The sequence below is a fragment of the Gallus gallus genome, chromosome 6, assembly GCF_016699485.2.
Source record: "Gallus gallus isolate bGalGal1 chromosome 6, bGalGal1.mat.broiler.GRCg7b, whole genome shotgun sequence".
In the NCBI taxonomy this organism is placed as follows: domain Eukaryota; kingdom Metazoa; phylum Chordata; class Aves; order Galliformes; family Phasianidae; genus Gallus; species Gallus gallus.
The window spans coordinates 7,067,136-7,093,441 of NC_052537.1; the positions used below are offsets into that span (position 1 = coordinate 7,067,136).

The window sequence follows — 26,306 nt, forward strand, 5'->3', positions numbered from 1 at the left end:
AGTTTTTAAGGGATTATTTCCTCATTTTCATAATGAGCCAAAACTGAGAAAAGCCTTGTATCTGCAGAAAGAGGATAAAATACATTTTGATCCCCAGTACTGCAATGCTGGCTTGTTTAAATGTGTTAAGAGTATGAAAAGAAAAAGTGTAATTTAAGATAACTGATATTTAGGGTGTGATAGCCACCTCTCCTAACTTCTGGGCTTTTAATCTCAAGTTAGGTTATGCATTAAAGAAATGAAAGCAACCCATGAAAACTCAGCCCAATGGTCAGTTGAATATGTGAACCTTACATCATGGACTTGATTAATATGGCTCTCATCGAAAGGTTGTTCCCAACTGTCAGAAGCAGAGCTATACAGAACTCTCAATAGCATGTGCAGTTTTTGTCTTTCCTTTGCTTGTTTAACAAAAAAAGCTGCATTTCTCATCTCTCAAATCACAAAATTACATGAATCCCGGTAGTTCCAATAGAATTTGGGTTTTTTATTAACTCAATCCTTAAAATTCAAGTTTTGATTACAGAGCAGATATTGGAGTCTCAGTCGCAAGTGGAGCATATGTGATTGCATGCAATATGTCTGGCTTCTCTTCCCATTTTTCTCCCGTATCCCTGCCTGTCATCTCTCTGCTGATCCAGATAACCTGTTCTCTTTTTTTTTATTACTTTTCTTGAAAGAAATGTATTAGATTACATTGATTGAGTTTCGCCAAGAATGACAATATATTTTCCAAACAACATTAGATAGACAACTCCAGACTTCTTTCCCAAAGCTCTAAGTACTTAGGAAGAATGAATAGAGATGGATCAGAGCTGGAGAGGAAGCGAGCTGCTGCAGTGTGTTAGAATAATTTGTCCCCAGTGTGATTAAATATATATTGTGCTATTAGGTATTTACACTCATTGCTTCTAAATCAGGAAATCAACATGTGTTCATTTAAAGATCTGATTTAATAGCTAAGCACTGACCATGCAGAAATTACATATGAAAATAGCCCTACACTGGTCATACCTCAGCATAGGCAAAAAACTTTTTTTTTCTTCCAGGTCCTTAGCAAAAAAGACCAAGTGATGGTTGCAAATCCAGAACTTCGTGGGTTTATATATATATATTTATATATATATATTTATATATATATATATATATATTATTTATATACTGCTATGAACAGCTGTGGTTTTCATAGGTGTTACTAAAAGCAGCAGATAACCTCAGTTGCATTTTACATTTATTAAAATGGGCTAAAAATTCTGTTCTGGAAGCTTGCAAAGAATGCCAGCTTGAAAAATAGAAATGATAACACTCAAATCTTAGTTTTTAAGTTACTGACTACATTGGACATGTTTCTAATTTTGCTGGAAGTAGACCTACCTCGTAATTGGCTGCAGATTTTTACAGCGAAGAGAACCAGCTCCCAGATAAATGCTTATGCTGTACATATTTGCTGAGAAAGTTGAGTCTAAAGAGATGAGGGAAGAATAGATTTTAATGTAAGATCTCAGCAGCAGCATAAACTAACCCCCTCCCCCTTCTTTTCCCATGTCTACTGACTCTTTAAAAACTGATTAGTACCGCAGTCTAAAGGGTAAGGAAACCATATGGTTCTGAAATCCATTGTAGTAAAACTGGAGAAAATCAATCACTCAGAGAAATTGTAGCATTTAGAATGAGTGAAAGCGTAATTATGCAGATATGTAATTATGGTATAATTGTGAGTCTCGGGATCTCAATACAAAAACCTGTTTGTGTTCATTGTGCTGTAGAGTACATAGGCATTTTTGAATTATGCTTTTGAGTTGTTTATTCTTTTGAAGGCCTTGAGGTTAATCAATACTGAGGTTTTTTGTTTCGTCCCTTCCAATGCATCCTTGCTTTCTGCTGAGCATCAGATACTAAATCAAAAAGGAAGTTCTTTTTATTTGAATATTGTGGCATTCACTGTAATAAAAGCAAGAGGGCTTTGGATCGTCTTCACTTAGAGGTGACTAAGTTGTTTTTATATTACTTGATAAATGCAAGTGGTACAGTATTTAATTTATTTCTGACTTGACCGTTCACTTCAAATATTAACCAATCAGAAGTTAAAATGTATGATATTTGCCAGGTGTTTTCCAATAATCAAATGATTACTGAAATTGAATTGATTATTGATTAACCTATTCCTTTTATTATGTATAACCTATAAACTTTTATTAGCACGTTGAGCTGGCAGAGCTCAGGCTGCACAGTACATCTGTGAGGCCTGGAGATCTACGTGGAGCACTGACAGCATGAGCTGTAGTCAGGAGGCTTTGGAGAAGCTTTCTGAATCTACAAAGACATAGTACAGCATCAAGTGTATCGCAGACTGATGGGCTACAGGCTAACCTGAGCAGTATTAACATTGGTGTCACATTTAACTCTTCGTTTGGTTCATATTTGACAATTATTATCAACGTGTATTTTCGATTGCAGCCTCCAATGTCCATCCAGTCCATTGTGGTACAAGTCCAGTGCGTTAACAAAAAGGTTGGCACCATTATCAACCATGAGGTACGGATTGTGGTGAGAGACAGGAATGATAACTCACCTCAGTTCCAGCAGCAGCGATACTACGTGGCAGTAAACGAGGTCAGAATTGATTCCTTTTTTCTTCCCTCCCTTCTTTCTTTCTTTCCTTTTTTTATGTATTGTTTGTTTGTTGCAGGAAGCCAACTTCAGTTCTTTCAGTTCTTGTTTGAAAACCCAATAAATTTAGTAGCTTTTAAATTCCTTCATTTATGTCACTTTGGAGAAACACAGCACAGCTGATGTCCTTAAATTTTAAGCATGAAAGCTACTCTTCCTGTTTCCTAACAGTTACAAAGACCAACATGCCTTTCACCAGAATGCTTACAAAATATACAACTAGAATCTGAAGCTGTGTCTCAATGAGTAAAGCATTGGTTCAAGTTACATTTACAAAACGTTCTACTGCATTTTGCAGCTTTATCAACATGACTGAAAGTAAAGCAAACTTATTTGTGAAAAATAAGTGTAGAGCAAGTAGGTCAGAAGTTTTTATTAAGAGCATTGTAGCCTGGTAAAGTTCAGTTTACTGCTCTTTATTAACTGGTACCTGTGAATTCAAGTATTCTGCGCTTTTATTCTAATAGAGTAGAAGTCTAAGACTTGTCCATATTATTTGAAGGGTTTTTTTATTTTATTTTTTATTTTTTCTTGAGCAAATACTATTTCATTTCACTTAAAAAATGCATTTCTTACTCTCTTAGGTATTAAATAATCTGTTAGTAAACAGCACAAAGGACGTGTTTGCAATAAATTAGTATTTGCAGGCTTCAGTAATGAGAAGCAGGAACACATGTGGCCTTCCAGTACCTGAAGGGGCCTACAGGAAAGCTGAGGGGGGACTTGCTGGACTTGCTATGAGGGCAGGTAGCAACAGGACAATGGGAAGCGGTTTTAAACTGTAAGAGAGTAGATGTAGACTAGATTTTAGATATGGATTCTTTCGTGAGGGTGGTGAGACACTGGAACAGGTTGCCCAGAGAAGCTGTGGATGCACCCTCCCTGGAAGTATTCAAGGCCAGGCTGGATGGGGCTGTGAGCAGCCTGGTCTAGAGGGAGGTGGCCCTGCCTATAGCAGGGGTGTGGAGCGAGATGATGTGATAGGTCCCTTCCAACCCAAACCATTCTATGATTATACGAAGTGGAAATGTCTTTCCCTTCTCTTAGTTTCAGTCTGGACAGATTGGTCTTCCCATCTTCCCTCACAGCAGTTAGGAAATTAAACAGTTACGTATCATAGTGATTATTCAGTGTGTTAGGGAGTTCTGGTTTTTCAGCATGACCGTATGTTCTGTTACGATCACTGCTTTGCTCTAAGCGACCAAGCATGCAGGCGGGTGGTGTTCAGGAAATCCAGTAGTCCCCAAGGAAAGGAGTGGGAAAGCTGTTTGATGAGTTCTGAGCTAACTGAGCTCAAAGTATTAAGATGAAATATGAAGGAAAACTCAGCATTTCCTTAACTGGATATAATCAAGAGTGGTCTGGAAGCCTACCTGTGTGATCTGCTGTAGGGAGCCTGCTTTAGCAGAGGGTTGGACAAGATGGTCTCTGGAGGTCCCTTTCAACCCCTGCTCTTCTGTGATTCCATGATGAAGGAAGCAAGGCTTTTTCATAATTGGAAGTATGGAAGGCAGAGAGAAAAATGTACCATTTAGAAGAATTTATTTTTAGCGATTTGAAATGTTTCAAATATCTTCACTCATTTATTTGCATTACTATCGAGTGAAATGCAGTCTTACTCTTTGTACCAGCTTCAGTCTCAATATAATTAGCTTCTTTGTTTCATTTTATCACTGTTAGGCTTCTATCTTTTGTCATGGCACCGCTGTGCCACTCAGGATTACTTTGGTTGTGCCACTGGGTTAATGTTCTCATTAATTAACCAAAAAAAAAAAAAAATCACAAAGCATCTCAGGCTTCCTTGAAGGTTTTAGTGAATGATTATGTGTTCAATGATAGGTTATCCTGCTAGAAATTGGCACTGCCAATAGTGAATTTAAGTACACTGGAGAGGGGGCTAGCGGTGGTTTTCAGTTTTCTTTGGTTTTAGATTTCCAAAAATAGTCGAAGTTGTTATTAATAATTACTGGTAGCTGTAATTACAGTTAAATATCTGTAACTAGGTTTTACTATATAGGGTGGCTTCTCGGTATCAGAAATGTCAGGTGGTAAATCATATTCGGGAGATATGGAGTGCTTCTTCTGTCAAATATTGATCTACCCACAATGTATGAAAAAACATTTGTAAAGGAAGGTGAGAGTTATTTTAACTCCGTCATAAGTCCTACTTTCACATGCCTTTCCATGAAGATATTGTTTAAAATTAAGCTCCTCTTTTTTCTGAGATCTTAGTTGGAGCTAGATTTGGTAGGGCAATATCCATCTTGGTTTATAGCAGAGTGTATCTCCATTTGTTACGCTCCATCGGTTAGAAAAGGAGGATGTCTATACCAAGACAGAGGGAGAACATTGCAGATCCACTGAATTTTCTGTCAGTGGCCCTTACAGATGCTCAGGTGTAAGTGCTGGGAGGCATGCACCATGTTCACTCAGCCAGGCTCCTGCCACTTGTAGCTATAAAACGTGGTAGGATGAAAGCAGTGTGTGTAATGGCTCTTAACCAATTTTCCTTTCCTATTTTCTTTTGAATGCATACATTTTAAAATTATTACTACATGAAGCATGATTGGATGTATTGAACTTTTCCATATAGTTGTAGACGACTTTCACAGCATCAGGAATAGCATGGATGTAATTTCAGAAAATACTGTCATTGCATTTACTTGATTTTTGGAGTCATCTTTCAGTTCAGGAATAGAGAATTTCATGATTATTACCTATTTTCTGATAGCTTAGTATTTCCAGGTGATAATGGCATCTCAAAGTCAAGCAAAGGAAGCAGTTTACTTGTATTGTTGTGTATGTAGCCATTTAGATGCAGCTATTCCGACGTGTGTGTGTGTGTGTGTGTGTGTGTGTGTGTGCAAATATCCATGTGTGTTTGTATTGTTCTACATATTTATGTATACAAATTAAAAATCTTAATTCTCTCTGGTCCTAATAGCCATAGTAGGGATCTAATGCAGACACAAAAGATCCATCTGCTTGAAATTAGTTGATATTTTGCTAACAAGGAAATTAAGTTGGAATTAAACTATTGACTATTTGTAATCTTCTGGGTTATGAAACAGAATTGGAAATAATTCAGATAGCTTAGCAGAGCAGAAACAGTGCTGCTACCATCTAGGAGCTAAGCTTAGCCTTTTCATAAGCTTTGTCAAGACTCAAAAAATGCGAGCATCTCAGCCAATACCAAATCCAACTTATGAATCTCCTTGTAAAAGCAGAAACTAGTTTTTTAAGGTTCTTGCTATGTATTTTCCAACCATGAGAAATACCCTAAAAGGTTATTTCCTTTGTATTTTTTTTTATATTTTTACTCTTATGAAAATGTCACATCATTATTTAGAAAAAAATCCTGACAAGATGACATTAGCCTGGGGCTACATTTGACCATGTGTATTAATGACCTAAAGATATTTGTTATTGCAGTATACCCAAATAACGTTCTGACAGTCTGAAAAGCGTGCAATTTTTTTGAAACGGGGAAGAATTGTGCAGCTCAGCTAACACTGTGTAGACAAAGGTGTTGCCCCAAGGGTTTTAAAAACATGTAGCCTGATATGGGGACTAGAAACTAAAATCTTGTAATGCTAAGACACAGTTGATGTTGGCTGTTCTGTGTTGAACTGAATGGATCTGAACCAATTTATTTCATCTAAATACAACTGCATTGCCTGTGTTCTTTAAAGGACTTTTTTTTTTTTGGCATACATTTGTCACATGGGCCTTACCCAAGTGTTTCTGATGTTTTGTTAATCTCAGAAGTGGTATCAGGTTTTATTTGGACGCGTTAGCGAAGTTAGTAGAATACTGTTTGAAGTCAGTGTTGCTGTAATACACATACATATGCATTATGAGCTTATGGTAGTTTGTCACTCGTAAACCATTATTTTAGGCGTAATTCTTTACCTGTAAATTGTCAGAGATATTAAGTCCTCGCAAGATAAGTATAACTTCAGCTGTCTTAGAAGTCTGGCTTGGTGCTGCTGAGAATTTGGACTTGTCCTGAATTCTCCTTGCTTCTGGTGTGATTATTCATACCTTTTTCCATATGGTGTTGAAATAATTGATCTCGGCAGGTAGACATCATCAAAAGGATATTAGCTCAGAATGAGTAACTGTAAGTCTGTGCTCTACTGTTTAGAGCCACGGTGAAAAATTACTCATTTTAGCTTTGTAAATAGGCAATAATGAGAAAACTTATTTTCAGCATGTTTTATGTAAGTATTCAACGTTTCCATCCGCATCTAGATTTCAAAGAGACATAAATCACATAGAAGGAAGTTTTTAAGCATTAATGTTGCTGACAGTGGAAGAGAAAGATTTATCGTTTATGTTTCCTGTCCAAATGTTTTAATTACATTATTTTGAAATCTAGTCATATTGTTGTTTCTTGTCATCACAGTTCCTTTTCAACACATGGAATTCTCACAGAGATGATCTTTACATTGACACTAATGCTAATATCTGTTGTTCTTTATGATTCCATCTTGAATAAGCTCAGAAACTCGCAGTTCTCAAGCATTAGCTTACTGTGTTGCTTTTCGTAGGGGATGCTTATATTTAATACAGAGGAAAAAATCATGACCGAAGTATTCCATGAGATAGTTACGTCTAAAGGGAAGTGGGACAAGTGGGGCTCTGGAGGCTCAAGTGGCACTTTTGGGGGCTTTTTTTGGAACCTGCTGCAAAGGAGAAGTAAACCAAAGGAGCCAGAGATCCTCCTCCCCTGTCTCCCAGAATATTTGATGTCAGAAGATTTTTCCACCCAATCTGTCATTTTCAACCTGTGAAAAAATTCTGTTGCCAGAGGAAGCCTGGTGTTCAAGTGCAAGCCTTGACTGGTGACTGAAACTTGCTTCTGTCTGTTTTTGGTACAAATATAATCTCAAATTAGCAACTTTAGAATAGGAACAAACTTCATGCTGAAGACATCGGCTCGGTTGCTTCCTCTTGCTGTGGCAGGGTCAGTGGTGTAGGATTCACAGCTTGATTAGGTCAGCAGTTGAATAATTGAGTTTTGATGGGGATCTGATTCAGATGTGCAGAATTGTAGATGTAGTGGTTCTGTAGAAGTTGAGAAATTTGCAGTCTGTCACTTAATTTCCTGTGATTTAATTGTTGTAAGTCACTTTAGTTGTTTTTGGCAGATGGAAGCTTTACTGAAGATTGGACCATTGAATGTTGGATCATGGAGGTTCATTCAGGCTTTGTTTACACTAGTAGTGGTGTCCTTGGGAAGGTCTCTAGGAGGGAATTTCTCACTGATACAATGGAGAGACGCTGGGGTTGAAATTCCTGTGCTTGGGTTTCAGTGTTTTCAGCTTTTTTGTGTGTGTCTTATAGACGCCTCTGTAATATTCAGAAGAAAAATAGACATTTCATTCCCATGGTATGCCTTTATTCCTAAGGATGCAGCTTGTAAAGGGCTGTAAATGCAAATAATACTTATTTAAACAAGGACAGTGGGACTCGTTTGTGTTGATAAAGAGCAGCCATATATATGGTCACAGTGTATATAATTAACTGAGTTCTCAACTGTGCCCTCCACAGCCCAAAATGAAACATAGAGCAAGTTTGTGGTTTGCTTAATCTTCCAAGACAAGTTCGGAAGTTGATGTGCTGCACTGGCACGTACTGGGAGAAGGTTTCTCCCTAGCTTTCCTGGCAAGGTATATATTCACTGTTGAGTGTGCTTTCCTAAAGCTGTCTGTAACCTCATCAGATTAATTTTGCTCGGCCATGGGAGGGCCCCAGGTGGCTAACTGCTTCTGGAGTGGCAGTGATGTCTTGTGATGCTGCTAGAGTAAATTGTCACAGTATAAGAGACCTTGGTGTACAGATATAGCATAGCTTTACATGCAGAGTGCCTCTGAAATGATTACATACAGAATTTGGGGCAAGTAGGACAGATATGTCAATTTTTTTACAGAGGCTGAGCTGCTCTTTGCCATGAGATCTCAGACAGCCTGGAAAACTGAGTAGGTGTGTTGTTATTTTCTGATTTTCAGAAATAGTGATCCATCATCATTTAATCAGAGAATGGCCTGGGTTGAAAAGGACCACAGCGAACATCCAGTTTCAACCCCCCTGCTGTGTGCAGGGTCGCCAACCACCAGACCAGGCTGCCCAGAGCCACATCCAGCCTGGCCTTGAATGCCTCCAGGGATGGGGCATCCGCGATCGGTTATGTGCACCCTGTTGGGATTCCATAAACACAGCAGAGGGGTCTGATTTCCTGCCATCATTCAGTACATGTAGTGCTTTCCCCCTGTTCCCTACAGGCTGCTGCACCCAGGCAAAGTGCAAGGCAAAGACTTGCACAGCACTTCGGAGCAGTTAGTAGCCCAATGGAACCGGCTTACAGCCTGTGTGTGGGATGCTTCCGTTGCCTGTGCCAGCAGTAGGCCGGTTTGCAGCCAGAGAGCTGCAGATGGTTTCTGTGCCCTAAGTGTGGATGGTGCCGAAGTTAAGCCCTGTGCAGGTTTTAACTTGAAGCTTTGGAGTTGATGTTTTTTACTTCAAAGCTTCAGTATTCAGAGCTGTGAAAATATTTCTCAGAGGACGATGTCAGCTATTAAACGGCTTTAAGTAATTAGCAGGTATATAAATTGACAACAGACTGGGAGCTATGAATATCTGACAACTACCTACTTCCTCCTATACTCGCTTCATGTTATGAACCATTAAGTGTGAAAATTAAATAGCAATCCATGTTTGCAACAAATGTCCGAATGAGCCATTATTTTTGCCACCTTCTCTTCATACAGCACTTGAAATGTTTCATACCCCATAGTTTTTAAGATGTGCAGCAAGGAAGTAAACTGGACTGGACCTCCATATGCAGGCCGGGGCCAGGCATTCTGGTGTGGTGAGAGGACTGCAGCAGGACAAGCTATGAATGATATCTGTGTCAGATCCAGGGCTGTTTGTTGATTTGGTTCTCGGGTGGATTACTCACAAAGCTTTCTGAATATTAACAGTAGAAGAAACAGTAGAATATTAACAATAACTTCTGAAATGGTTGGGTTTTTGTCTTTAGAATGCGGAATCATAGAATCACCAAGTTTGTAAAAAGCATCCAAGATCAACCAGTCCAACCACCCACCTATCACCAATGTTTCCCACTAGCCCATGTCCTGTAGTTCAACGTCTACACATTTTTTGAACACCTCTAAGGACGATGACTCCACCACCTCCCTGGAGGAAAAAAATGTTTCTTCACATCCTTGATCTCAGTGGGTCTCCATTTCGTGCAGCTTGTCTACTCTAGGGTAGTTAGAAATTGATGAAGTTTCAAAATGTAATTTTGTGAGCATTCAGTTTCTGCCAGCAAAGTATTGGATAAACATCATTCTTGCCTATGTTTAAAGCCATAAAGCTGTGTGCTTTTGTGTGTGGAGGTGTTATTTGGTGTCATCAGTGCTCTCATGAGTGTTGAGCAAGTTCTTGCCTCGCAGGTCATTTTAATTTTCCTTCCTGGGTCTGAAAAGGTAGCTCTTAGTTACTTTTATCTATTTATGTTTATTTAATGAATACTTTTCTATTTTCATCTACACCTTTTCTGAAACACATGGAGCTGCCCTGATGCATATGATCTGTGTAATAAAAATGGAAATTTCTTTCACTCTGCGTGACCCTTGGCATCAGTTAAAGCAGGGTCTGAGTATATTGTGTCTAAATATTTGTTCATTCATGGCTTTCCAGACTGAGTAAAGGGGAGAAGAGAACAGTGGCCGTGATATACATAATAGAACAATGGGGAAAAAAAGAGTGCCTTTAATACATGAATCCTCAATCGTTTCTTCTATGCTACAGAGTTTTAACATGTATTTTTCTTTCTGTGCTCTTGCAGTTGACTCCAGTTGGAACGACCATCTTTACAGGATTTTCTGGAAACAATGGTGCTACCGACATCGATGATGGTCCGAATGGCCAGATAGAGTATGTCATCCAGTACAATCCTAATGACAAAGTATGTGCCTTTACTTTTTGCCTTTCTGCATATATATTTAATATGGAAAATACATAATTTCATATCTGAGTGTATATATATATATATATATATATACAAGTATGTATATATTTGCTTATGATATATATATATATATATATATATAATGATTTTGAAATAAGAAATGAGTAAGTGGTTGCTGTTGGACATCATAAATTCTAAACTTGAAAACTTCCTGATGTAGATTATATTCTGCCTGTGAGCTTTGCTTGTCCATAAACTCCCCTAAATTTATTTTCTTTTTCAATGCTGTGCTGCTATCAGCTATAACACTGAAGCATCAATCATCCCATCTTTCCTACTGTTGTTCACACACCTTTTCTTTGGCATGTGTTTTCTGTCTGTGACAGATAGTTGTATTCATTCTTCCACGCTTGCAGTAATGGATTCATAGCTAAGATATATTCGTGTTCACTGCTAAGTTTCTCACGAGAGATGTTCTGTCTTCCTATATGGAGCTACTTATGTATGTGTGTGTATATATATATATATATATATTATTTTTTTTAAAGCCACTTGGAAAAAGGAATATTTATTACTAAAATAAAACAATGGTCCATGTCTATGATCTGTACAAGTGTACCATTTTAGAGAAAAAAAAACTTTGAGGTGTTAGAATACATGTTCTTTAGGCTCAGATTTGTGAATTTCTCTATCGCAATGCTTTCTTGCACGAGTGATCTATTGGAAGGGTCCATATGCATTTTCTTGAAAAATAAAAATTATTTTGGTAATGCTTGTTTGTAAACCAAAGTATGTTTTGCTGTGGGCTAAGAACATTGTTACTGGGGATCAGGTGGTGTGATAATTTAAGTATGCTAACCTGATAATCTGTTCATCTTAAGGATAATGTAGAAGTTCTAGTGAGAAGGTACACAGCAAGTAGATTTAGCAATCTCTCATTCAAAATCTCTGCTGTTACTCAAGGCTAATTTGAGTGTTCTCTAATTTGAGAAATGTTTTTGTGGGAAAACAGCAATCTGATTCTCAGTTTAAGTATCGACATAGAGATTATGTAGAATAGTGAGGACTCCCCTGTTTGGAACATCTTGGGTGTAGTTAGTCGCCTCGTTAAATGTTTGCCTAACTTCTGTTGCATGCCTGGTTAATGAAACGTACTTCTTTCATCTGTAGAGAGCCCTTATGCATATAATAGTCCATTACCTAATAATGCACTTTGAGTGTGTGCTTGACAGAAGTTACTTGGAAAGCAGCTTCACTGCCACTCTCTATCTTGCTAGGAAGATACCCCAAAGCATCTGCTACAAGTGATCTTTCTTCCTTAACCTGGGAAAGCATTGCCATACTCAAAAATGAGGTGTACAGATCAGTGAGAAATATTTCCACTTCCTTACTTCTAGGATCCTTCCATGTTGTGTGTTGAAGATGCCCTGTGTTGTTTGGCATCAGTGACAGGCTGCTGCTTTTCAAAAAGCTATAATGCTGATAATTTTCATTAGAGACCAATTAAGAATTAAAAGAACTGTAAAAAATAGAGGTGTTATCTAGAATTAAATTTAGCTTAAATACTTTGTTGTTTAATTGGGCATGTATATAAAAGTCAAGAAGAAGAAATGAATGCAAAACATATTGGATGTTATTCTGGCCCCATTAGCTATTTTACAGATTGATGCCATAACATTTCCCTTGGCTCCTACAATCAAAAGATGAAGTTGACTAGCTTACCAAAAAAAATCTTCAAATGCAGAGTCGATTTTAGATCTCCGATGACTCTGGTTCAACCTGAAGGTTCAGACAAATGCATCCACCAAAAAGTTCTGGATTCGATCCTTGCAAGCTAATTTTGCTGTGATCCTCTGTATTGTTTAGTGAGGATAACAATTACCCTTCTTGAGTTTCTATGAAACTAGGGGTGTACATAATACTTGTGCTGTGCTGAGTTGTAGCATATCATGTCCACATCTGTGGAGTAGGTTGGTCCCTGATGACTTGCCCCTTCTCAGATGGTTTGCCTCGTGGCATTTTGTCACACCTACACTGAATCTTACAGCGTGTTATCTGTGCCATGTTTCAGACTTCTGGTTTATGTTGCAAAGCTTCCATGGGCGCCCAGATGACATACCAAAACTGCACATGAATGGCATGGCATGTAGTTATGGTACAGTCATTTGTTTCAGGGACCTCGCAGCTCTGTTTGGATCTCTCTCATGAATGTAAAGGAAACGTAACTGGATGTAATGTTCGCAGTGACGTTTTCTTTCATTACCAAGTTGCAAGTTAAAAGTAATTCCTGTGCCAGTAGGATTCTGTTGGAAATTCAGACTCTATTGTACTAAAGAGATGAGTAATACTCCTGTTCTGTTACGCTTCACTGGTGCCGTTTGCAGGTGCGAGCATTAAATGTGTGTCTGGTTACCTGAGAGCACGGGTATACTAGCTACATGCAAGCTGAAACTCCAGAGGGGAAATAACACAAAGCTTTGCTCTTCTTGGGTGTGTACATCATTACCACAGACCAATCAGCATTCTTATTTTTTTCAGTAGATCCTACCTGTGGGAGGAGATAGAACATTTCTCCTCTGTGTAGTAATTATATAGTGCTTTATATCTCATTGGTTTTAGTTCAGTAGTCTACCAGGCTCTGCAGAGCACGCAGCCTTGCTACAAAGGGTAGATTGTGCACCTGCATGAGTGAATAGCGAAATCGCAGGAGTTATTTTTATTCTCTTGTCTGAGCTACTGCCTGTCAGGCTAGAACCTGGGACCGCAGCCCAGCAGCACCGCCACCACTTCTTAAACCAGCTTAGTATAGTGGGAAAGACCGGCTTGGGCTGGGTATGGGGATTATCTTGCTGTGTTATAGAGCACTGCGCTGGCCTCTGGCTTAGGGGAGCTAATATTACAAAAGCTAGCATGAACAAAGGAGTGGTGATAAGGCTTGCACATGTAACATCAAAGCTAATTGGAAGCATGGGTCAATAAAAACCTAATGTGTAATTATGCTTTGAGTAGGTTCACCAAATCTGAAGGAGCAATGCTTGAGCATCAGAGGTTGTTGCATCAACTATCTGTTCAGCAGAGATCCAAGTTGTACGTGTCTCTGATAATCAGGCTGAAGCAGCCATGTGTGGGAAATCTTATGTCTGCCTCTTGTCTACTACATGTTTTGGAGACGACAAAAGCAGACTTCTGTCTGAGATGTGTTGCGAAAGAGCAAATGGTAACAGGTGCAAGATGCCACGTGGCAAATACCAACTAAAAGCTCTAGGTTGTACTCTTTTCCCCAGTGCCAGTGATCAAAGAGTGAAGCAGGAGCCCAGAGGGGTTGTATAATCTCTGTCCTTGAAAATACTCAGCCTCCGAGTGGCTGAGGCACAGAGCAGCCCATATGAGTTCCCGTGCTCTCTGACAGCCTCCCTTATTCTCTGATTCAATTGAACTCTAAAACCTGCCTTTGATATAGAAGGGATTTTGGTATTTTTGTCAGATGTGTCATCATCTGTGTTTAGATCATCTTTTAGAAAGCCCTGTAAATCACTGCAGATTCTAGGAACTTCAAAAGTGTCATTCTTCAAATGGTTTTGTGCTTACTGGCTAGCAGATAGTGACAATACTGTGAAACACCATCTTTCTACTACTGAGGGAATGGAGATGAACAACCTGGTAGTGACTTTGTAATTTTTCCAAAGCAGCCAATTTTAGGTCTGGCATCAGGAAGTGATCCTTGCCATCCTGGGGCCTCCAGCCTGCAGAAGAGATGCCATTTCACTGCTTTAAATTTGGTGAGCGTGCTGTGTTATAAGGACTGCTTGATGAAAGCATTTTAGTATTTCTTTTATGAAGCTTTTCAAGGGAGAATCAGTTCTGTTCTCTTGGAGTGTGCAGGCCACAAAGCAGAGTCACTCTGCCAGAAAGGATAAAAGAGCTTTCAGTGTCCCTGACTTCCTGCATATGCTGGCTCATTTCAGCATTGGATGGAGGTGCAGCTGAGCTGTGCTCTTGCTTTGCGTATCTCTTAGTTGCCTTGGAGCTTGGTCGTGTTTTGTATTGCAGCAAGAAGTGGATTTTGCAGAGCAATCACAGGGATATGTGTGGGGTGAATCTGATGCAATTCCTTTCAGAGTTGTGGCACAAACTCACACCTGGAAGTTAACTTCACGTTACCAAGGAACTGCTTCTGCAATTTGCTACTCTACTGGAACGAGAGGGGACTCCAAAGTCAGGCACTTTGGGAAGAAGTTAAAGGATTTTTTGCTGAAATTCCAGTGATGCTTCCCAGCAGTTGGGGCTGTAGAGTTCCACTTCAGTGCATTTTTTTCTTTTTAACAAGGAATGCCAGAAAGTAGGCACTATTTTCAGAGTGCATTGGCTGATCGTCTGCTGCAGAGGCTTTTCCGGTTGGTTCTTGCCTTTTTAACCAGGGATAAATGGGCTAAAGCAGCCAGAGGGATCATACGCGTGAGCTGGAGTTCCCATGCAAGTGCATAAGTGTGCATACACACACAGACAGCATCATTTCCTTACTATAGTAAAAAACTATTACCTGTTACCTGCATGGTTCGTATCCCAAGAGGGAGACAAAAGCAGTGATCCCTACATGGTTCTTCTTTCTGTTCTAGCTTCCTGTTTTGCCTCAGTAGAACTATTTTGTGTTGATCTTCCCTCTCCCTTTTGTGTGTATGTATGCATATATACATATCTGTGTAGAGTGCCTGGGTACTCTACACAGTACACTCTACTGGGTACTTTTTATATATCCAGAGATGTTTATCCAAAAAGAAACATGTTATGAGGAAATTGTGGCTCATATTATTGGCAGTCTGTGATGGACCTTCCAGTGATATTTTTCTGCGTCAACATGGCAAATTTAACAGCCATTATCATGTAATTGCTGAAAATAGTACCTTTTATGCAAGTGTTTGAACATTTGTAGAGAAGGGGAAGGGCCTTTTTGTGTTATCTAAGGTAAGAATAGTAGTTTGTACCTCTGTGGTGTTTTGTTTTGAGAGGTTTTTGTACTGCTCCACAGCTATTACCCATGCACCGTACTTCAGTGTTAGGTATATTCTACAATGGTGGACTTAAGCATGGAAAGATTTTGGTGTGACCAAAGGTGTGAAAGGCTTTTTGAACATCAGCATACTTTCAGCATGGCAAATCAATAAGAAACAGGAGAGTTAAGCTTCAGTTTGTGATTAGAAGTAACAGGTTACTTGCAAGCAGCAAGGTGTGAAATTCTCATCAAGTATGTTGGACAGGGAGAAAACAGGAGACTGTTCAAAAGCTCTATCTGAAAGACATGCAATTTTGGTATGTGATCCAATAGGCCATCTCACTGTGGCCAATCTGTGATGTCCTTTAACTTTGAAGCACGTTCGATTTCATCTTACTGGTTTAATTTTTGCAGACTTCCAACAGGACCTTTGATATCCCTCTCACTTTGTCCGGAGCAGTAGTTCTACGGGAGAGACTAAATTATGAGGAAAAGACTCGTTACTTTGTGATTGTTCAAGCCAATGTAAGTATAGACCTCATAATGGCCATTTGTAGTTATAATTTAGGTGGCCTTTACGTTTCTGGATATGGATTTTTCCTAGGAGAAGAAAAGCGTCTCTGAAATACCAGGTCTGGTGCGCTCTTGTTCTGAAGACCCTATTTAAGATGTAACTAGGTGCTTTCTGTCATTGAAAGATGAGACATATTATTGCTGGTTAAAAAAGCTTGCTCAAGATGCATAGAAAAAAGCAACCTTCTGGCGCAGGGAACGAGTTGCATATTGGAAGTACAGCCCATGCAGAAAAGTGCGTTCTAGTGTCACTAAGTGTTCATCTTCTAACACATCTAGCAATGCTAATTTGATGTCAGATGAGTTTAATGGATACAATTTAGTTGTATCCTTCATGTTTGAAAAGCAGTTTTCTTTAAAGAGGTGATTTTTCTTTCAAGTCATATTACATGGTTATATGGAGGTTTTTACTCAGTGGCTAGCAGTAGATAATGCGTACCCGGGAGAAGAGTGATGTTTAAACTGTATCTAATATATCTGTCATCTGAGAATTTTTTGGTGCCCTTGAGGGCTGTGAAAGCTTTTTTTTTTTTTTTTTTTTGCTTTTTGTTGTGGTAATGGCTGGAATGAAAACTTTTTCTCTGTTGTTTACCACTCTTGTGGTACTGTTTCATTTATGGGGAGAAGGAGGATCCCCTGAAGCAACTTTAAGATAGTTTTAAAGTAATGGAAACTTGCTTTCCCATATATTTTTGTGGTGTGTTCAGCATTTCCCTAACTGAAGATGGGCTCTAAGGGTGTGTCTCTGTGCTCTTCACTGTGCTTTTGAATCTTCAGAAAATAGAAGGCTGTAGATCTGAGGTTGAAGTTTCCGTACTTATTTGCTTTGTAGAATCTCCACAATTGGAAAGGTTGTATGCCTTGCCCCTACCTTTAACTTCAAATCTTTCTGTAGATTCTGACTTCTGATAGTCTTACACAATGTTACCCATTTGCTCCCCAGGACCGAGCTCAGAATCTTCATGAGCGAAGGACAAGTACAACCACCCTCACAGTGGATGTGCTGGACGGGGATGACCTGGGACCAATGTTTCTTCCTTGTGTCTTGGTGAATAATACTCGTGACTGTAGACCTCTCACCTACCAAGCAAGCTTGCCAGAACTGACTGATCCTGTAAGTCTTTTTTTTTTTTTTAATTTTGTGTGTTTGCTTTGTAACTAGTTGTCATCTTTCTCTGTGGACACAATGGAGAACTGTAACTAGAAGGACCGTGCATGCATTGTGTCAGGTTTTATCTGCAAAAGGTAAAGGTAAAATACTTGTACAAATAGATGAAATTCTAGCTTTGATACAATGGCATATTGCTCGCTACAGGGGCTGAGTCTTGCTGAGTTTGGTGGAATTGTGTAATTGCTTTCTTAGCCCCCTCTTCATTGTTGAGTGGTGGTTGAGTCACCATTCCTGGATGTGTTTAAAAACAGTTTGGACATGATTTAGCTGAGGGTTGTTAGAGTTAAGGTAGCATGGTTGGACTCCATATTTTAAGGTCTTTTCCAAACTGAGTGATTGTATGATTCTATGATTGTACTCTTGAAATACTTTGAAGAAACACTTGCATTGGGGACTTGATGTGTCCCTCTTCTCAGTATTATTAGAGACTTCAGGGGGAAGATTTTTAGGGAAGGAGGAGTTAGTTGCTTGTCCCTGAGAAGTTTCTTTGTCGTTGTATCTGTTTTCAGTCAAGGGGCACTGAAGAGTGACTAGTGATTGTCCCATGTAGCTGTTTATACTGAGTACATTGATTAATACATCGGTTAGAATTAGTATAAAGTTTAGTCATTTCACCTTTGGATATGCACAGTGGATCACAAAAAGAAGAAGTGAGAGCTCTACAAAATCCTGTTGCAAGATGATGCTAATTCTTCAGGGTAAGAAGCCTGCTTGGTAGGCTGGAAGCGTGCATCTTTGGTGTAGGAGAAATGCTCTTCAGTTGGCTAAGTTGATTTATGTGAGTTTCTTCATGCTGATAAATGTCCTTTTGATTCACATATTTAAAAAAAAAAAAAAAAGCAGAACCAGTTAAATCATTGGGCTGATCCCCCACCCAATCAACTCATTAGGTTAACTTTGACTAGTGACACTGAGATCATGACTCCCCTTTTTCATCTCAGGACACTATCTCTGTCCTGCATTCTCTGACCAAGAGACAGGGGGATGAGGATGTAAGTGTGGAGGTTCTTGCTGTTCTCTGCCTTATATGCCTTGATGTCCCGTTCCTTGTAGATTTTTGCCATCCCACAAGGTAGGCTTCCCGTTTTGTCTGGGCTTAGGCCCTGTTGCAAGGCAGCTGCCCTGCTTCTTTGACTCAGGATGACATCCTTAGCAAGTTTCAAAATCTCTCACAAGTCGTTTCACCCATTTTAGAACCAGCTGAAACTATCTCTAATGTATGCAGGAATTGATCAGTTCCTTTTGTACAGGCCAACAGTACAGGCTCTGGTTAAATAACCAGTACAATCTCTAGGAGAGGAGAGGAAGCTTAGTGCAGTTACGATGTTCAGTTAGTGTGATTTTCGTATAAGAAGGGTCTGGGACAAGTTTCAGGGAGGTTATGTGAGTCAGACTGGACCTGATGGCCAACTGGAGGGAGACTGAATCTTACAGGTCTTAGGTATTTCAAAAAGAGATCATTTCTCTGTGCTGAGAAGCTCTTCCTCACAACTGCATCCTTATTTCTAACATACAGCAAGAGTGGAGCCTTGATATTCAGCTTGTAATAGCAGAAAATCAGTGGGGAAGGGAAGGGATATTCCATATTTATTATATTATTACATTATTCATTTATATTCCTCTTTTTTCACTTCTACACCTTGGTATTTCTAATTGCAGTGGCTGAATTTGACTTCGTGAATACATGCAATAGATTAATGTGGCTTGCACGTAGCATCATTTGAAGGTAACCGCACGTTATTCCCCAGCTCAGTATGTGACCTCATTGGGATTAGTGGGGTACCCAAGCTAGGCAGAGAATGACAGATTGTGACCCCATTTTCTCCACACAGATGAAGTGGCATTCATAGTACAGAGGCAGGTAAAGCAATAATTAAGAAAGATCAGTGCTTGGTTATGACATTTATTTATTTATTTATTTATTATGTAGCTACCCAAAGGCAAGACAGAGGTCGTCTACTTGTCCTGAGGCAGCTCTCACAGATGGAAGGATCTGAGCTCTGTCTCCATTCTTGCCCTTGCTGTGGTCAGGCATTTGCCAGGCACTACAAGGCAAAGAGGTGCCTGCCAGAAAGACAGCAAAAATCTGACTAGTGATTACTTCTGAGTTGCAAAATGTATTCATTTAACTTCAAAAGCTGCGATCTGTTCAGGTGTCAGTTTTTTTTTTTGTTTTCTTTTTGGCTGTTTTGTGTCAAATTGCACCTTGAGAAGTCTGATCTGTGAAATGAGAAACTGGTTCCCTTGATAAAAATAGCTGCTATTTGCTGCTTATCTTTTTTGCAGCTATTTTGATAAACATAAGTGGAAGAAGTATATTTCTACTACAGCTTTTACTGTGGTACCTGAATTATTTATTTTACTTGTAAATTATAATGCAGTTAGCCAATAGGAGATATATATATGTATATACACATGTATATATGTACATGTATATGTATGTACATGTATATATGTACATGTATATATGTACATACATAAGTAAAATAATAATTAAGAAAAATCCCTCAATTAATAAAATACACGTTTGTCCTGCAAACAGCAGTATGGTGAAGGTGCGGAGAGGCCTCTGGCAGTGAAGTAATGGGATCCTCCAATCTGATGAAGCAGCCTGGGCAGAGGAACTCAGTCAGAAGTACTTTGGAGATGGCTGCGTGATAAAGAGAGTTTGCATTATACCACATAGGCAAGAATCCATAATGATGCAAGACCCTATCCCAAGTGTCAGGTTGTATAGAAGTTGATAGTGGCCAGTGTACTCCCCAGAGTGATTAATGTCAAGTTACTTGCACTAATTAGTTTTGGTTGCTTTTTGAAAATCAAAATTTACTACTCTGTAAGATTTGAATCTTCCAGCAAGAGTAGCAAATACAACAGAATATATTGTTTGGGTTTTTTCAGGCTTCTCTTTTTTTTCCCTAATGGTAACTACTACATAGGCTAAAGGAATATTATTCCAGCATCAATCTTTTTCTTTTCAAGTACTTTTTGTATTTTTTTTACAACAAACATGAAAAGGCATGTTAATGAATCTTTAACAAAGAATGTCAAGGAATGGAGTATTAAAAAGCAGTAGCTTAAAAAGTCCTGCTTTACGGTACGTCTACTCAACTGACGCCTAACATGAAGCATTTATAAGTAAAACATTAAATGTAACTGGAAAGAAAAGGTTTTGGTTTTTTTTTTGCCTTAAAAGATTGGTTGTCTTTAATGGCCTCTACCCATGAGTTTACTGAGGTAAATAGAGTATTTTCTTTCCAAGCTTCTTTCCTTTACAAGTTCTAAAGCAGTTTGATGCATTAGCAATGAAGCATCCATGCAGCTTGGGCGTTGTCTGTGGTCTTTGCTGGTGAAATAAAAGAGACCAGCAAAGTTAATGGATCTCTTCATTGCCAGGGAAACAGTTTTTCCTCAAAAACAGTACCAGTACTTATATTATGCCTTCTAAGAGTTGGTCTGATGTCTGCCTTGTGGCAGTATTAATAATCCTATTAAATCTGCTCCAAGCTGCGTGGAGTGCTATATAATTAGTGTTTATACACTTGTAAAAATAAAACTGTTTTGCATTTCTGCTATTTGCACAGATAGTGTAAATTGTCCCAAAGCTGCACATCTTCCAGGCAGAGCCAGAGGTTATCTGATGGTCCCATCTGGTGAGCGTATAGAATAACATGTGATAATAGTCATTCTAAGTCAGCATGTTAACTGAGCGTGGCCACAAGGTGGGACTTCATTGATAATTGCCTCACTTTGTGACTGTTCTTTCTGCAGCTCATTACCAATGATCGACAGTAATTAACTGCCATCCCAGACTCATTAGGGCTATTACAGAATTGTAGTGATTGGAAGGGACCTCTGGAGATCACTTGGTCCAACCCCTGCTGAGTCAGGTTCCCTATAGCAGGTTGTACAGGAAAGCGTCCAGGTGGGTCTTGAATATCTCCAGAGAAGGAAACTCCATGACTTCTCTGGGCAGCTGTTCCATTGTGTTGTCACCTTCAGAGTAAAGATCATTTTCCTCTTATTTAGATCGAAGTTCCAGTGCCTCTTGCCTCTTGACCTGTTGCTGGATCCCACTGAAAAGAGCCTGGCCTTATCTGCTTTACTCTCACTTGTTAGATATTTATAAGGATTTATAAAATTCTCACTGTCTTCTTCTCTCCAGAGTGAACAGCCTCAAGTCTTTAAGCCTTTTCTCACGTGGGAGATGCTCCAGGCCCAAGTAATTTTTATGGCCCTCTACTGGACTCTCTCTAGAAGATGGCTGTTTTTCTTGAAGCCCAGAACTGGGCACAGTGCTCCAGATGTGGCCTCACCTGGGCAAAGCAGAGGGGAGGATCACCTCCCTTCATCTGCTGGCCATGTTCTTCTTAATGCACCCCAGGATACCCTTGTCCTTCTTGGCCACAAGGGCACACTGCTGGTTCATGGCCAACCTGTTGTCCACCAGAACACTTGGGTCCTTCTCTGCAGAGCTCTTTTCCAACAGGTTATCCTCTAATCTGTACAGATGTATGTGGTTATTCCTCACCAGGTGCAAGAGTTGCCCTTCTTAAATCTCCCAAGGTTCCTCTCTGTTCAGATGTCTCTATGATTATGGCTAAGATAACATAAGCACCAGTTACTGTTGTGAAATGATTGTGCTGTTAAAACTTCTTAGAGCAGGTAGGATCTCATCCTCGAGAGTAAACAAACTTTTCATCTATGGAGAACACATTCACTATTCTGAATGCTTTATCCTGTGCAAGGTGAGCACTGGGAGCTGAACTTTTTTATTGCTGCTGAAGCTCAAACACAGGGCTAAATTAACAGCCTGTAATTCACACCTAGATTATTTATGGCTTCCCTGGGCTTTAATTTTCTTGTGAAGTCCCACCTGTTGTGTCTGATTCAGAAGTTCTCAGGGAGGGGAAAATGAAGTTTAAACTCTTCTGAAATTCATTGCAAAAATCATCTTTCAGAAAAGACCCCAAAGCCCATGACAAAACAACATTCAGAGTCATTATTTAAAGTTCTGTCTCATCATATAGATGCAAATCTTAATTTCCTTCAGGAGAGTGTATGCTACAGCTTCAGTGATGTTTTAAAATGAGCTAGTGTAAACCTTTCAAAAAGTTCCACGAGCCAAGTATATTGCCTTAGAACAAAAAGAAAAGCAGTGTCTGCCTCTGGCAGATGAAAGGTTACATGTATTAACCTCTTACTTAGTCCAAGTCTGTTTTTCCTAGTTGTTACTGTCCTACTTTGTCTCTAGGAATTAATTCACTGTCATCTGTATTTCAGTTTCTGAGAAAACCTTGCTTTTTTGCATCATTTTATATCTGCCTCTATGTTTTCTGTATCTGAGCAAATCTGGTAATATTTTTTTTCTTTGTCTCAGGAAGTTTTTAGTAAATAAGTCTTTTATTAAGAGCATGTTCAAGTCATTACATTAAATTACAAAAACAAAAAAAACACCCTTGTGTGTCTCAGCATTGGAAGGATACTTTCTCCTCCCTCTTCCCTCTTCAGTCAGTTCTTGATGTACTTACTCTGTGAAGGTTTTGTCCTTTTCTGTGCTCAGTTATTTTTCATCATCATGCAAAAGACTGAAAGGCAATTAGCAGTTAAACATAGATTAGGCTGATTTAATCAGCTGCTGGGCTGGTTTTGCAACAAACTGATTCATTATCAGGTTCCATCGGATAATTATCAGTCCCCATGAAAACTCATGTACTCTGTGACACCTACATGGCTTTCTTTGTGCTGATTCAAGATTCAGCACTTCAAACAACTAGCTGCATTATGGAACGTTGCTTATTAATGCACAACTGATGAATCTTTCAATACAGAAAGTATTTGTTTTCGTGCTAATTGTCCTGGAGTCCCTAGGAGTTGTCAGCAGGGACCTTGAAGTCTCTGGGCCTACAGCCCTGTGGAGCACTGGGGCTCGAGGAGATGCGTCTGAGCGTAGACCATAGCTGAAAGCCAGTGACAAAAAGTTCCTCCAACCAACCAGTTTGTAAACTACAAAAACTGACTTTTGATGGTAAGGTGAAATCTACTGGCACAAAAATTGAGTTTTGTGTTTTTTTTCTTTTTTTCACCTGAAAATTGGGTCTTGGGTTTTGAATACTTAATGCAAGGGGAAGAAGATTCATTGACTTTCATATATGCAAGGCATATTAAACCACTAACACTTGCATGCCTTGTTGATTCACAACGTTCTGAATTTTAACTAGACAGTAAATACAACAGAACTCCAGCGTATCTTGACGAAACGAACAAATACATCTTATTTGAGATTGTGAATCTTTTGCAGAATTCCAAGCTAGTGATCAAGATGCATTTTGCATCAGACCAATGATTATGCCATCAACTGACAGCTGCTTTCTAAAAGTCGCCTTTTATGTTTCCATTACTTGCTTGAATTCTGAAGTCAGTCACATGATGCTGTAGGAAACATGGGACACCTCTGTAAGTAAGCAGGTCCAATCGGCTCTGCCCAAACAGCAATTACATTTGCTTTTTATAGGTAATAAGCATTGCAAAGGCTGTGCTGCTTTTCAGTACCTTTGAGTGTATGGCATCCACATAACAATTGTTTCTAAAGGGATTTCATGACAGTTCCTTACTATCTGATTGTACAATCTCTGGGTTATTCTTGCCAATTTGGTTGTTGGTTAGGTATGCCACATTCAAATCATAGAGTGGCCTGGGTTGAAAAGGACCACAATGATCGTAGAGTTCCAACCCCTCCCTGCTATGTTCAGGGTTGCCAACCACTAGACCAGGATGCCCAGAGCCACTGGTTCTGCAAGTGTTCGTGGCTGATTGAGGAAGTCATTAGGTTCTGAAGCAGTTGTTTCTCAGCATGCCTTTTTCTTCTTTATCACACGCACACACATGTGTGTATATATATACGAACAAAGGCTTGGAATCTTTTACTTAAAAAAGGAAAGAGACAAGCCAGCTTTTTGGCTTACTTTGTCTGTGTAGACTATGTGCTGTGCTTACGATTTTGTTACAGTGACCATCAGGTGAGATTTAATTGGTCTCTAATTATTCCTTTCTCAGCAGAATAAATGCTCTCGAGGTTTTGGGATTGTTAGTAAACGAACTGAAGTTTTTTGGCTTGCTGTGTGAAGCACTATAACATGATTTTAAGATGAACAGTCTTGCTGAATTTAGGCACCTAAACTCATGAGTTAGATAAACCCACGTAGTGTACAGTGGAAAGTTTCCATGCTTGAGTCGTCACAGGTGATATTTACCCTTCATCCTAGAATGAGTCCGTAATTGAGTGCAGTTGAACATTTAGGGTGTGAGTGGGGTTTTTGGCTTTTATCAGTAGGAGAATTGTGTGTTTCTCCTAACATTTTTGGCAAGGAAAGAATCACAGAATTGCAGGGGTTGGAAGGGAGCTCGAGATCATCAAATCCAACCCCCTGCTAAAGCAGGTTCCCTACAGCAAGTCGCACAGGTAGGCGTCCAGATGGGTCTTGAATATCTTTATAGGAGACTCCACCACCTCTCTGGCCAGCCTGTTCCAGTGCTCTGTCACCATTACCGTAAATAAGTTCTTCCACATGTTATTACAGAACATCCAGTGTTTAAGTTTTAGGCCATTACTCCTTGTCCTATTGCTACACACCATTCAGAAGAGCCTGGCCTCACCCCTTTGCCTTCCACCTCCACTTAGTTATTTATAAACATCCAGCAGATCCCCCTCAGTCGTCTCTTCCCCAGGATGAACAGACCCAGAAGTGACCTAGATTTCTGAATAAGCAGCTGCGCTTATTCAAATAAATGCCAGCTATACCTGGCATTTAGACTTAGCTGAAGTTGGCAGTATGTCGGGACTCCAGGAGAGTCTGGCTGTTTGTAGAGATGTCTTGCTGCCGAGCCTGGTAGTTAAGCGTTTTGCTTCCTCTTTCTGAGAAGTTTGTTTTTTTTTTCTTCCATCTAATTCTTTATCTCTTCCAATATTAGAAACTCATCTTAGCTTTGCATACTGATGTGCACTTCTCAGTAAATCAGTACACGGGAAACACTGAATGTCTTATTAAATGTGTTGTGTTTATCTGTGACTTAACTAGCTTCCCATTGCCTGAGGATCTGTCTTGCCTTTAGAATAACAAATGCCCCTGTTCTTCATATCTCATGGCTTCAGGGCTTGATAGGAAAGAGAATTAAGCTTGCTTAGTTTTTAAATAACTGTTTCATTTGGAAGAACAACATCAGTCAGCCATTATTTCAGAGCTCCTATATAATGAGTGTGACAAATGATCGAAGGTGGAAGTTGAAGGTTTCTGTAGCTGTTCCCTAATAAATGTAGGATCTCCAGATTGTAGAAGATCAGGCCTCATGTTAAGGGGTAGGCTGTTAAACGTTTGGTTTCGCCATATGCATGTTGCCCGCATTTCCATTTAAGTTCATCGTAAGTAATACCATAATCATTTTGCATTTTGTTCTTAAGTGCTCCCGTTTCTGACTATTAGACTTAGTAATACTGGGAAATCTATTTCCTACATGAAGCATTTGTGTACTTTCCTGTCCGTGTATTATGTATTAGAATATTTATCTATAGAAAAGCAGGGCAGCTTTTGGCGTGTGTTAGGCTGAAATTTCTGAAGACAGGTAGCATGCACTTTCAACTGCTTAGATATAACATAAATGAGGACCTGTGTATTTAAAAGCCAAAAAAGAGTTGGTTATCAGCAATGGCATCTATCACTTCAGCTATGCCACAAGAGCTAACCACAGAAATGCATTAAAAAGGTGAGCTATATCTATACGTTCTTGGGCTGTTTCGTATTCAGTAAATGAGAAAAGAATCTCCCTAGTGCCTGTGGCCCTTTGCCACTGGCTGAGAAATGAGCAAATTGACCCATTTTCCATGTATTAATCTTTCATTAGCAGTCTAGGTAATACCTGAGGCT

The 26,306-nt window shown here is 39.4% G+C and overlaps 1 protein-coding gene across 8 annotated transcripts in view; it reads left to right on the forward strand.

Annotated features, from left to right (window-relative positions):
- Positions 1–26,306, forward strand: part of PCDH15 (protocadherin related 15) — a 990,968-nt gene that overhangs the window by 763,924 nt on the left and 200,738 nt on the right. For all 8 annotated transcript variants that reach the window (XM_046942815.1, XM_046942814.1, XM_046942813.1 and 5 more), the window contains 4 exons: positions 2,458–2,613; positions 10,529–10,648; positions 16,056–16,166; positions 17,158–17,328. In XM_046942815.1, coding sequence (XP_046798771.1) covers positions 2,458–2,613; positions 10,529–10,648; positions 16,056–16,166; positions 17,158–17,328 — 558 coding nt within the window. The remainder of the gene's footprint in view (positions 1–2,457; positions 2,614–10,528; positions 10,649–16,055; positions 16,167–17,157; positions 17,329–26,306) is intronic.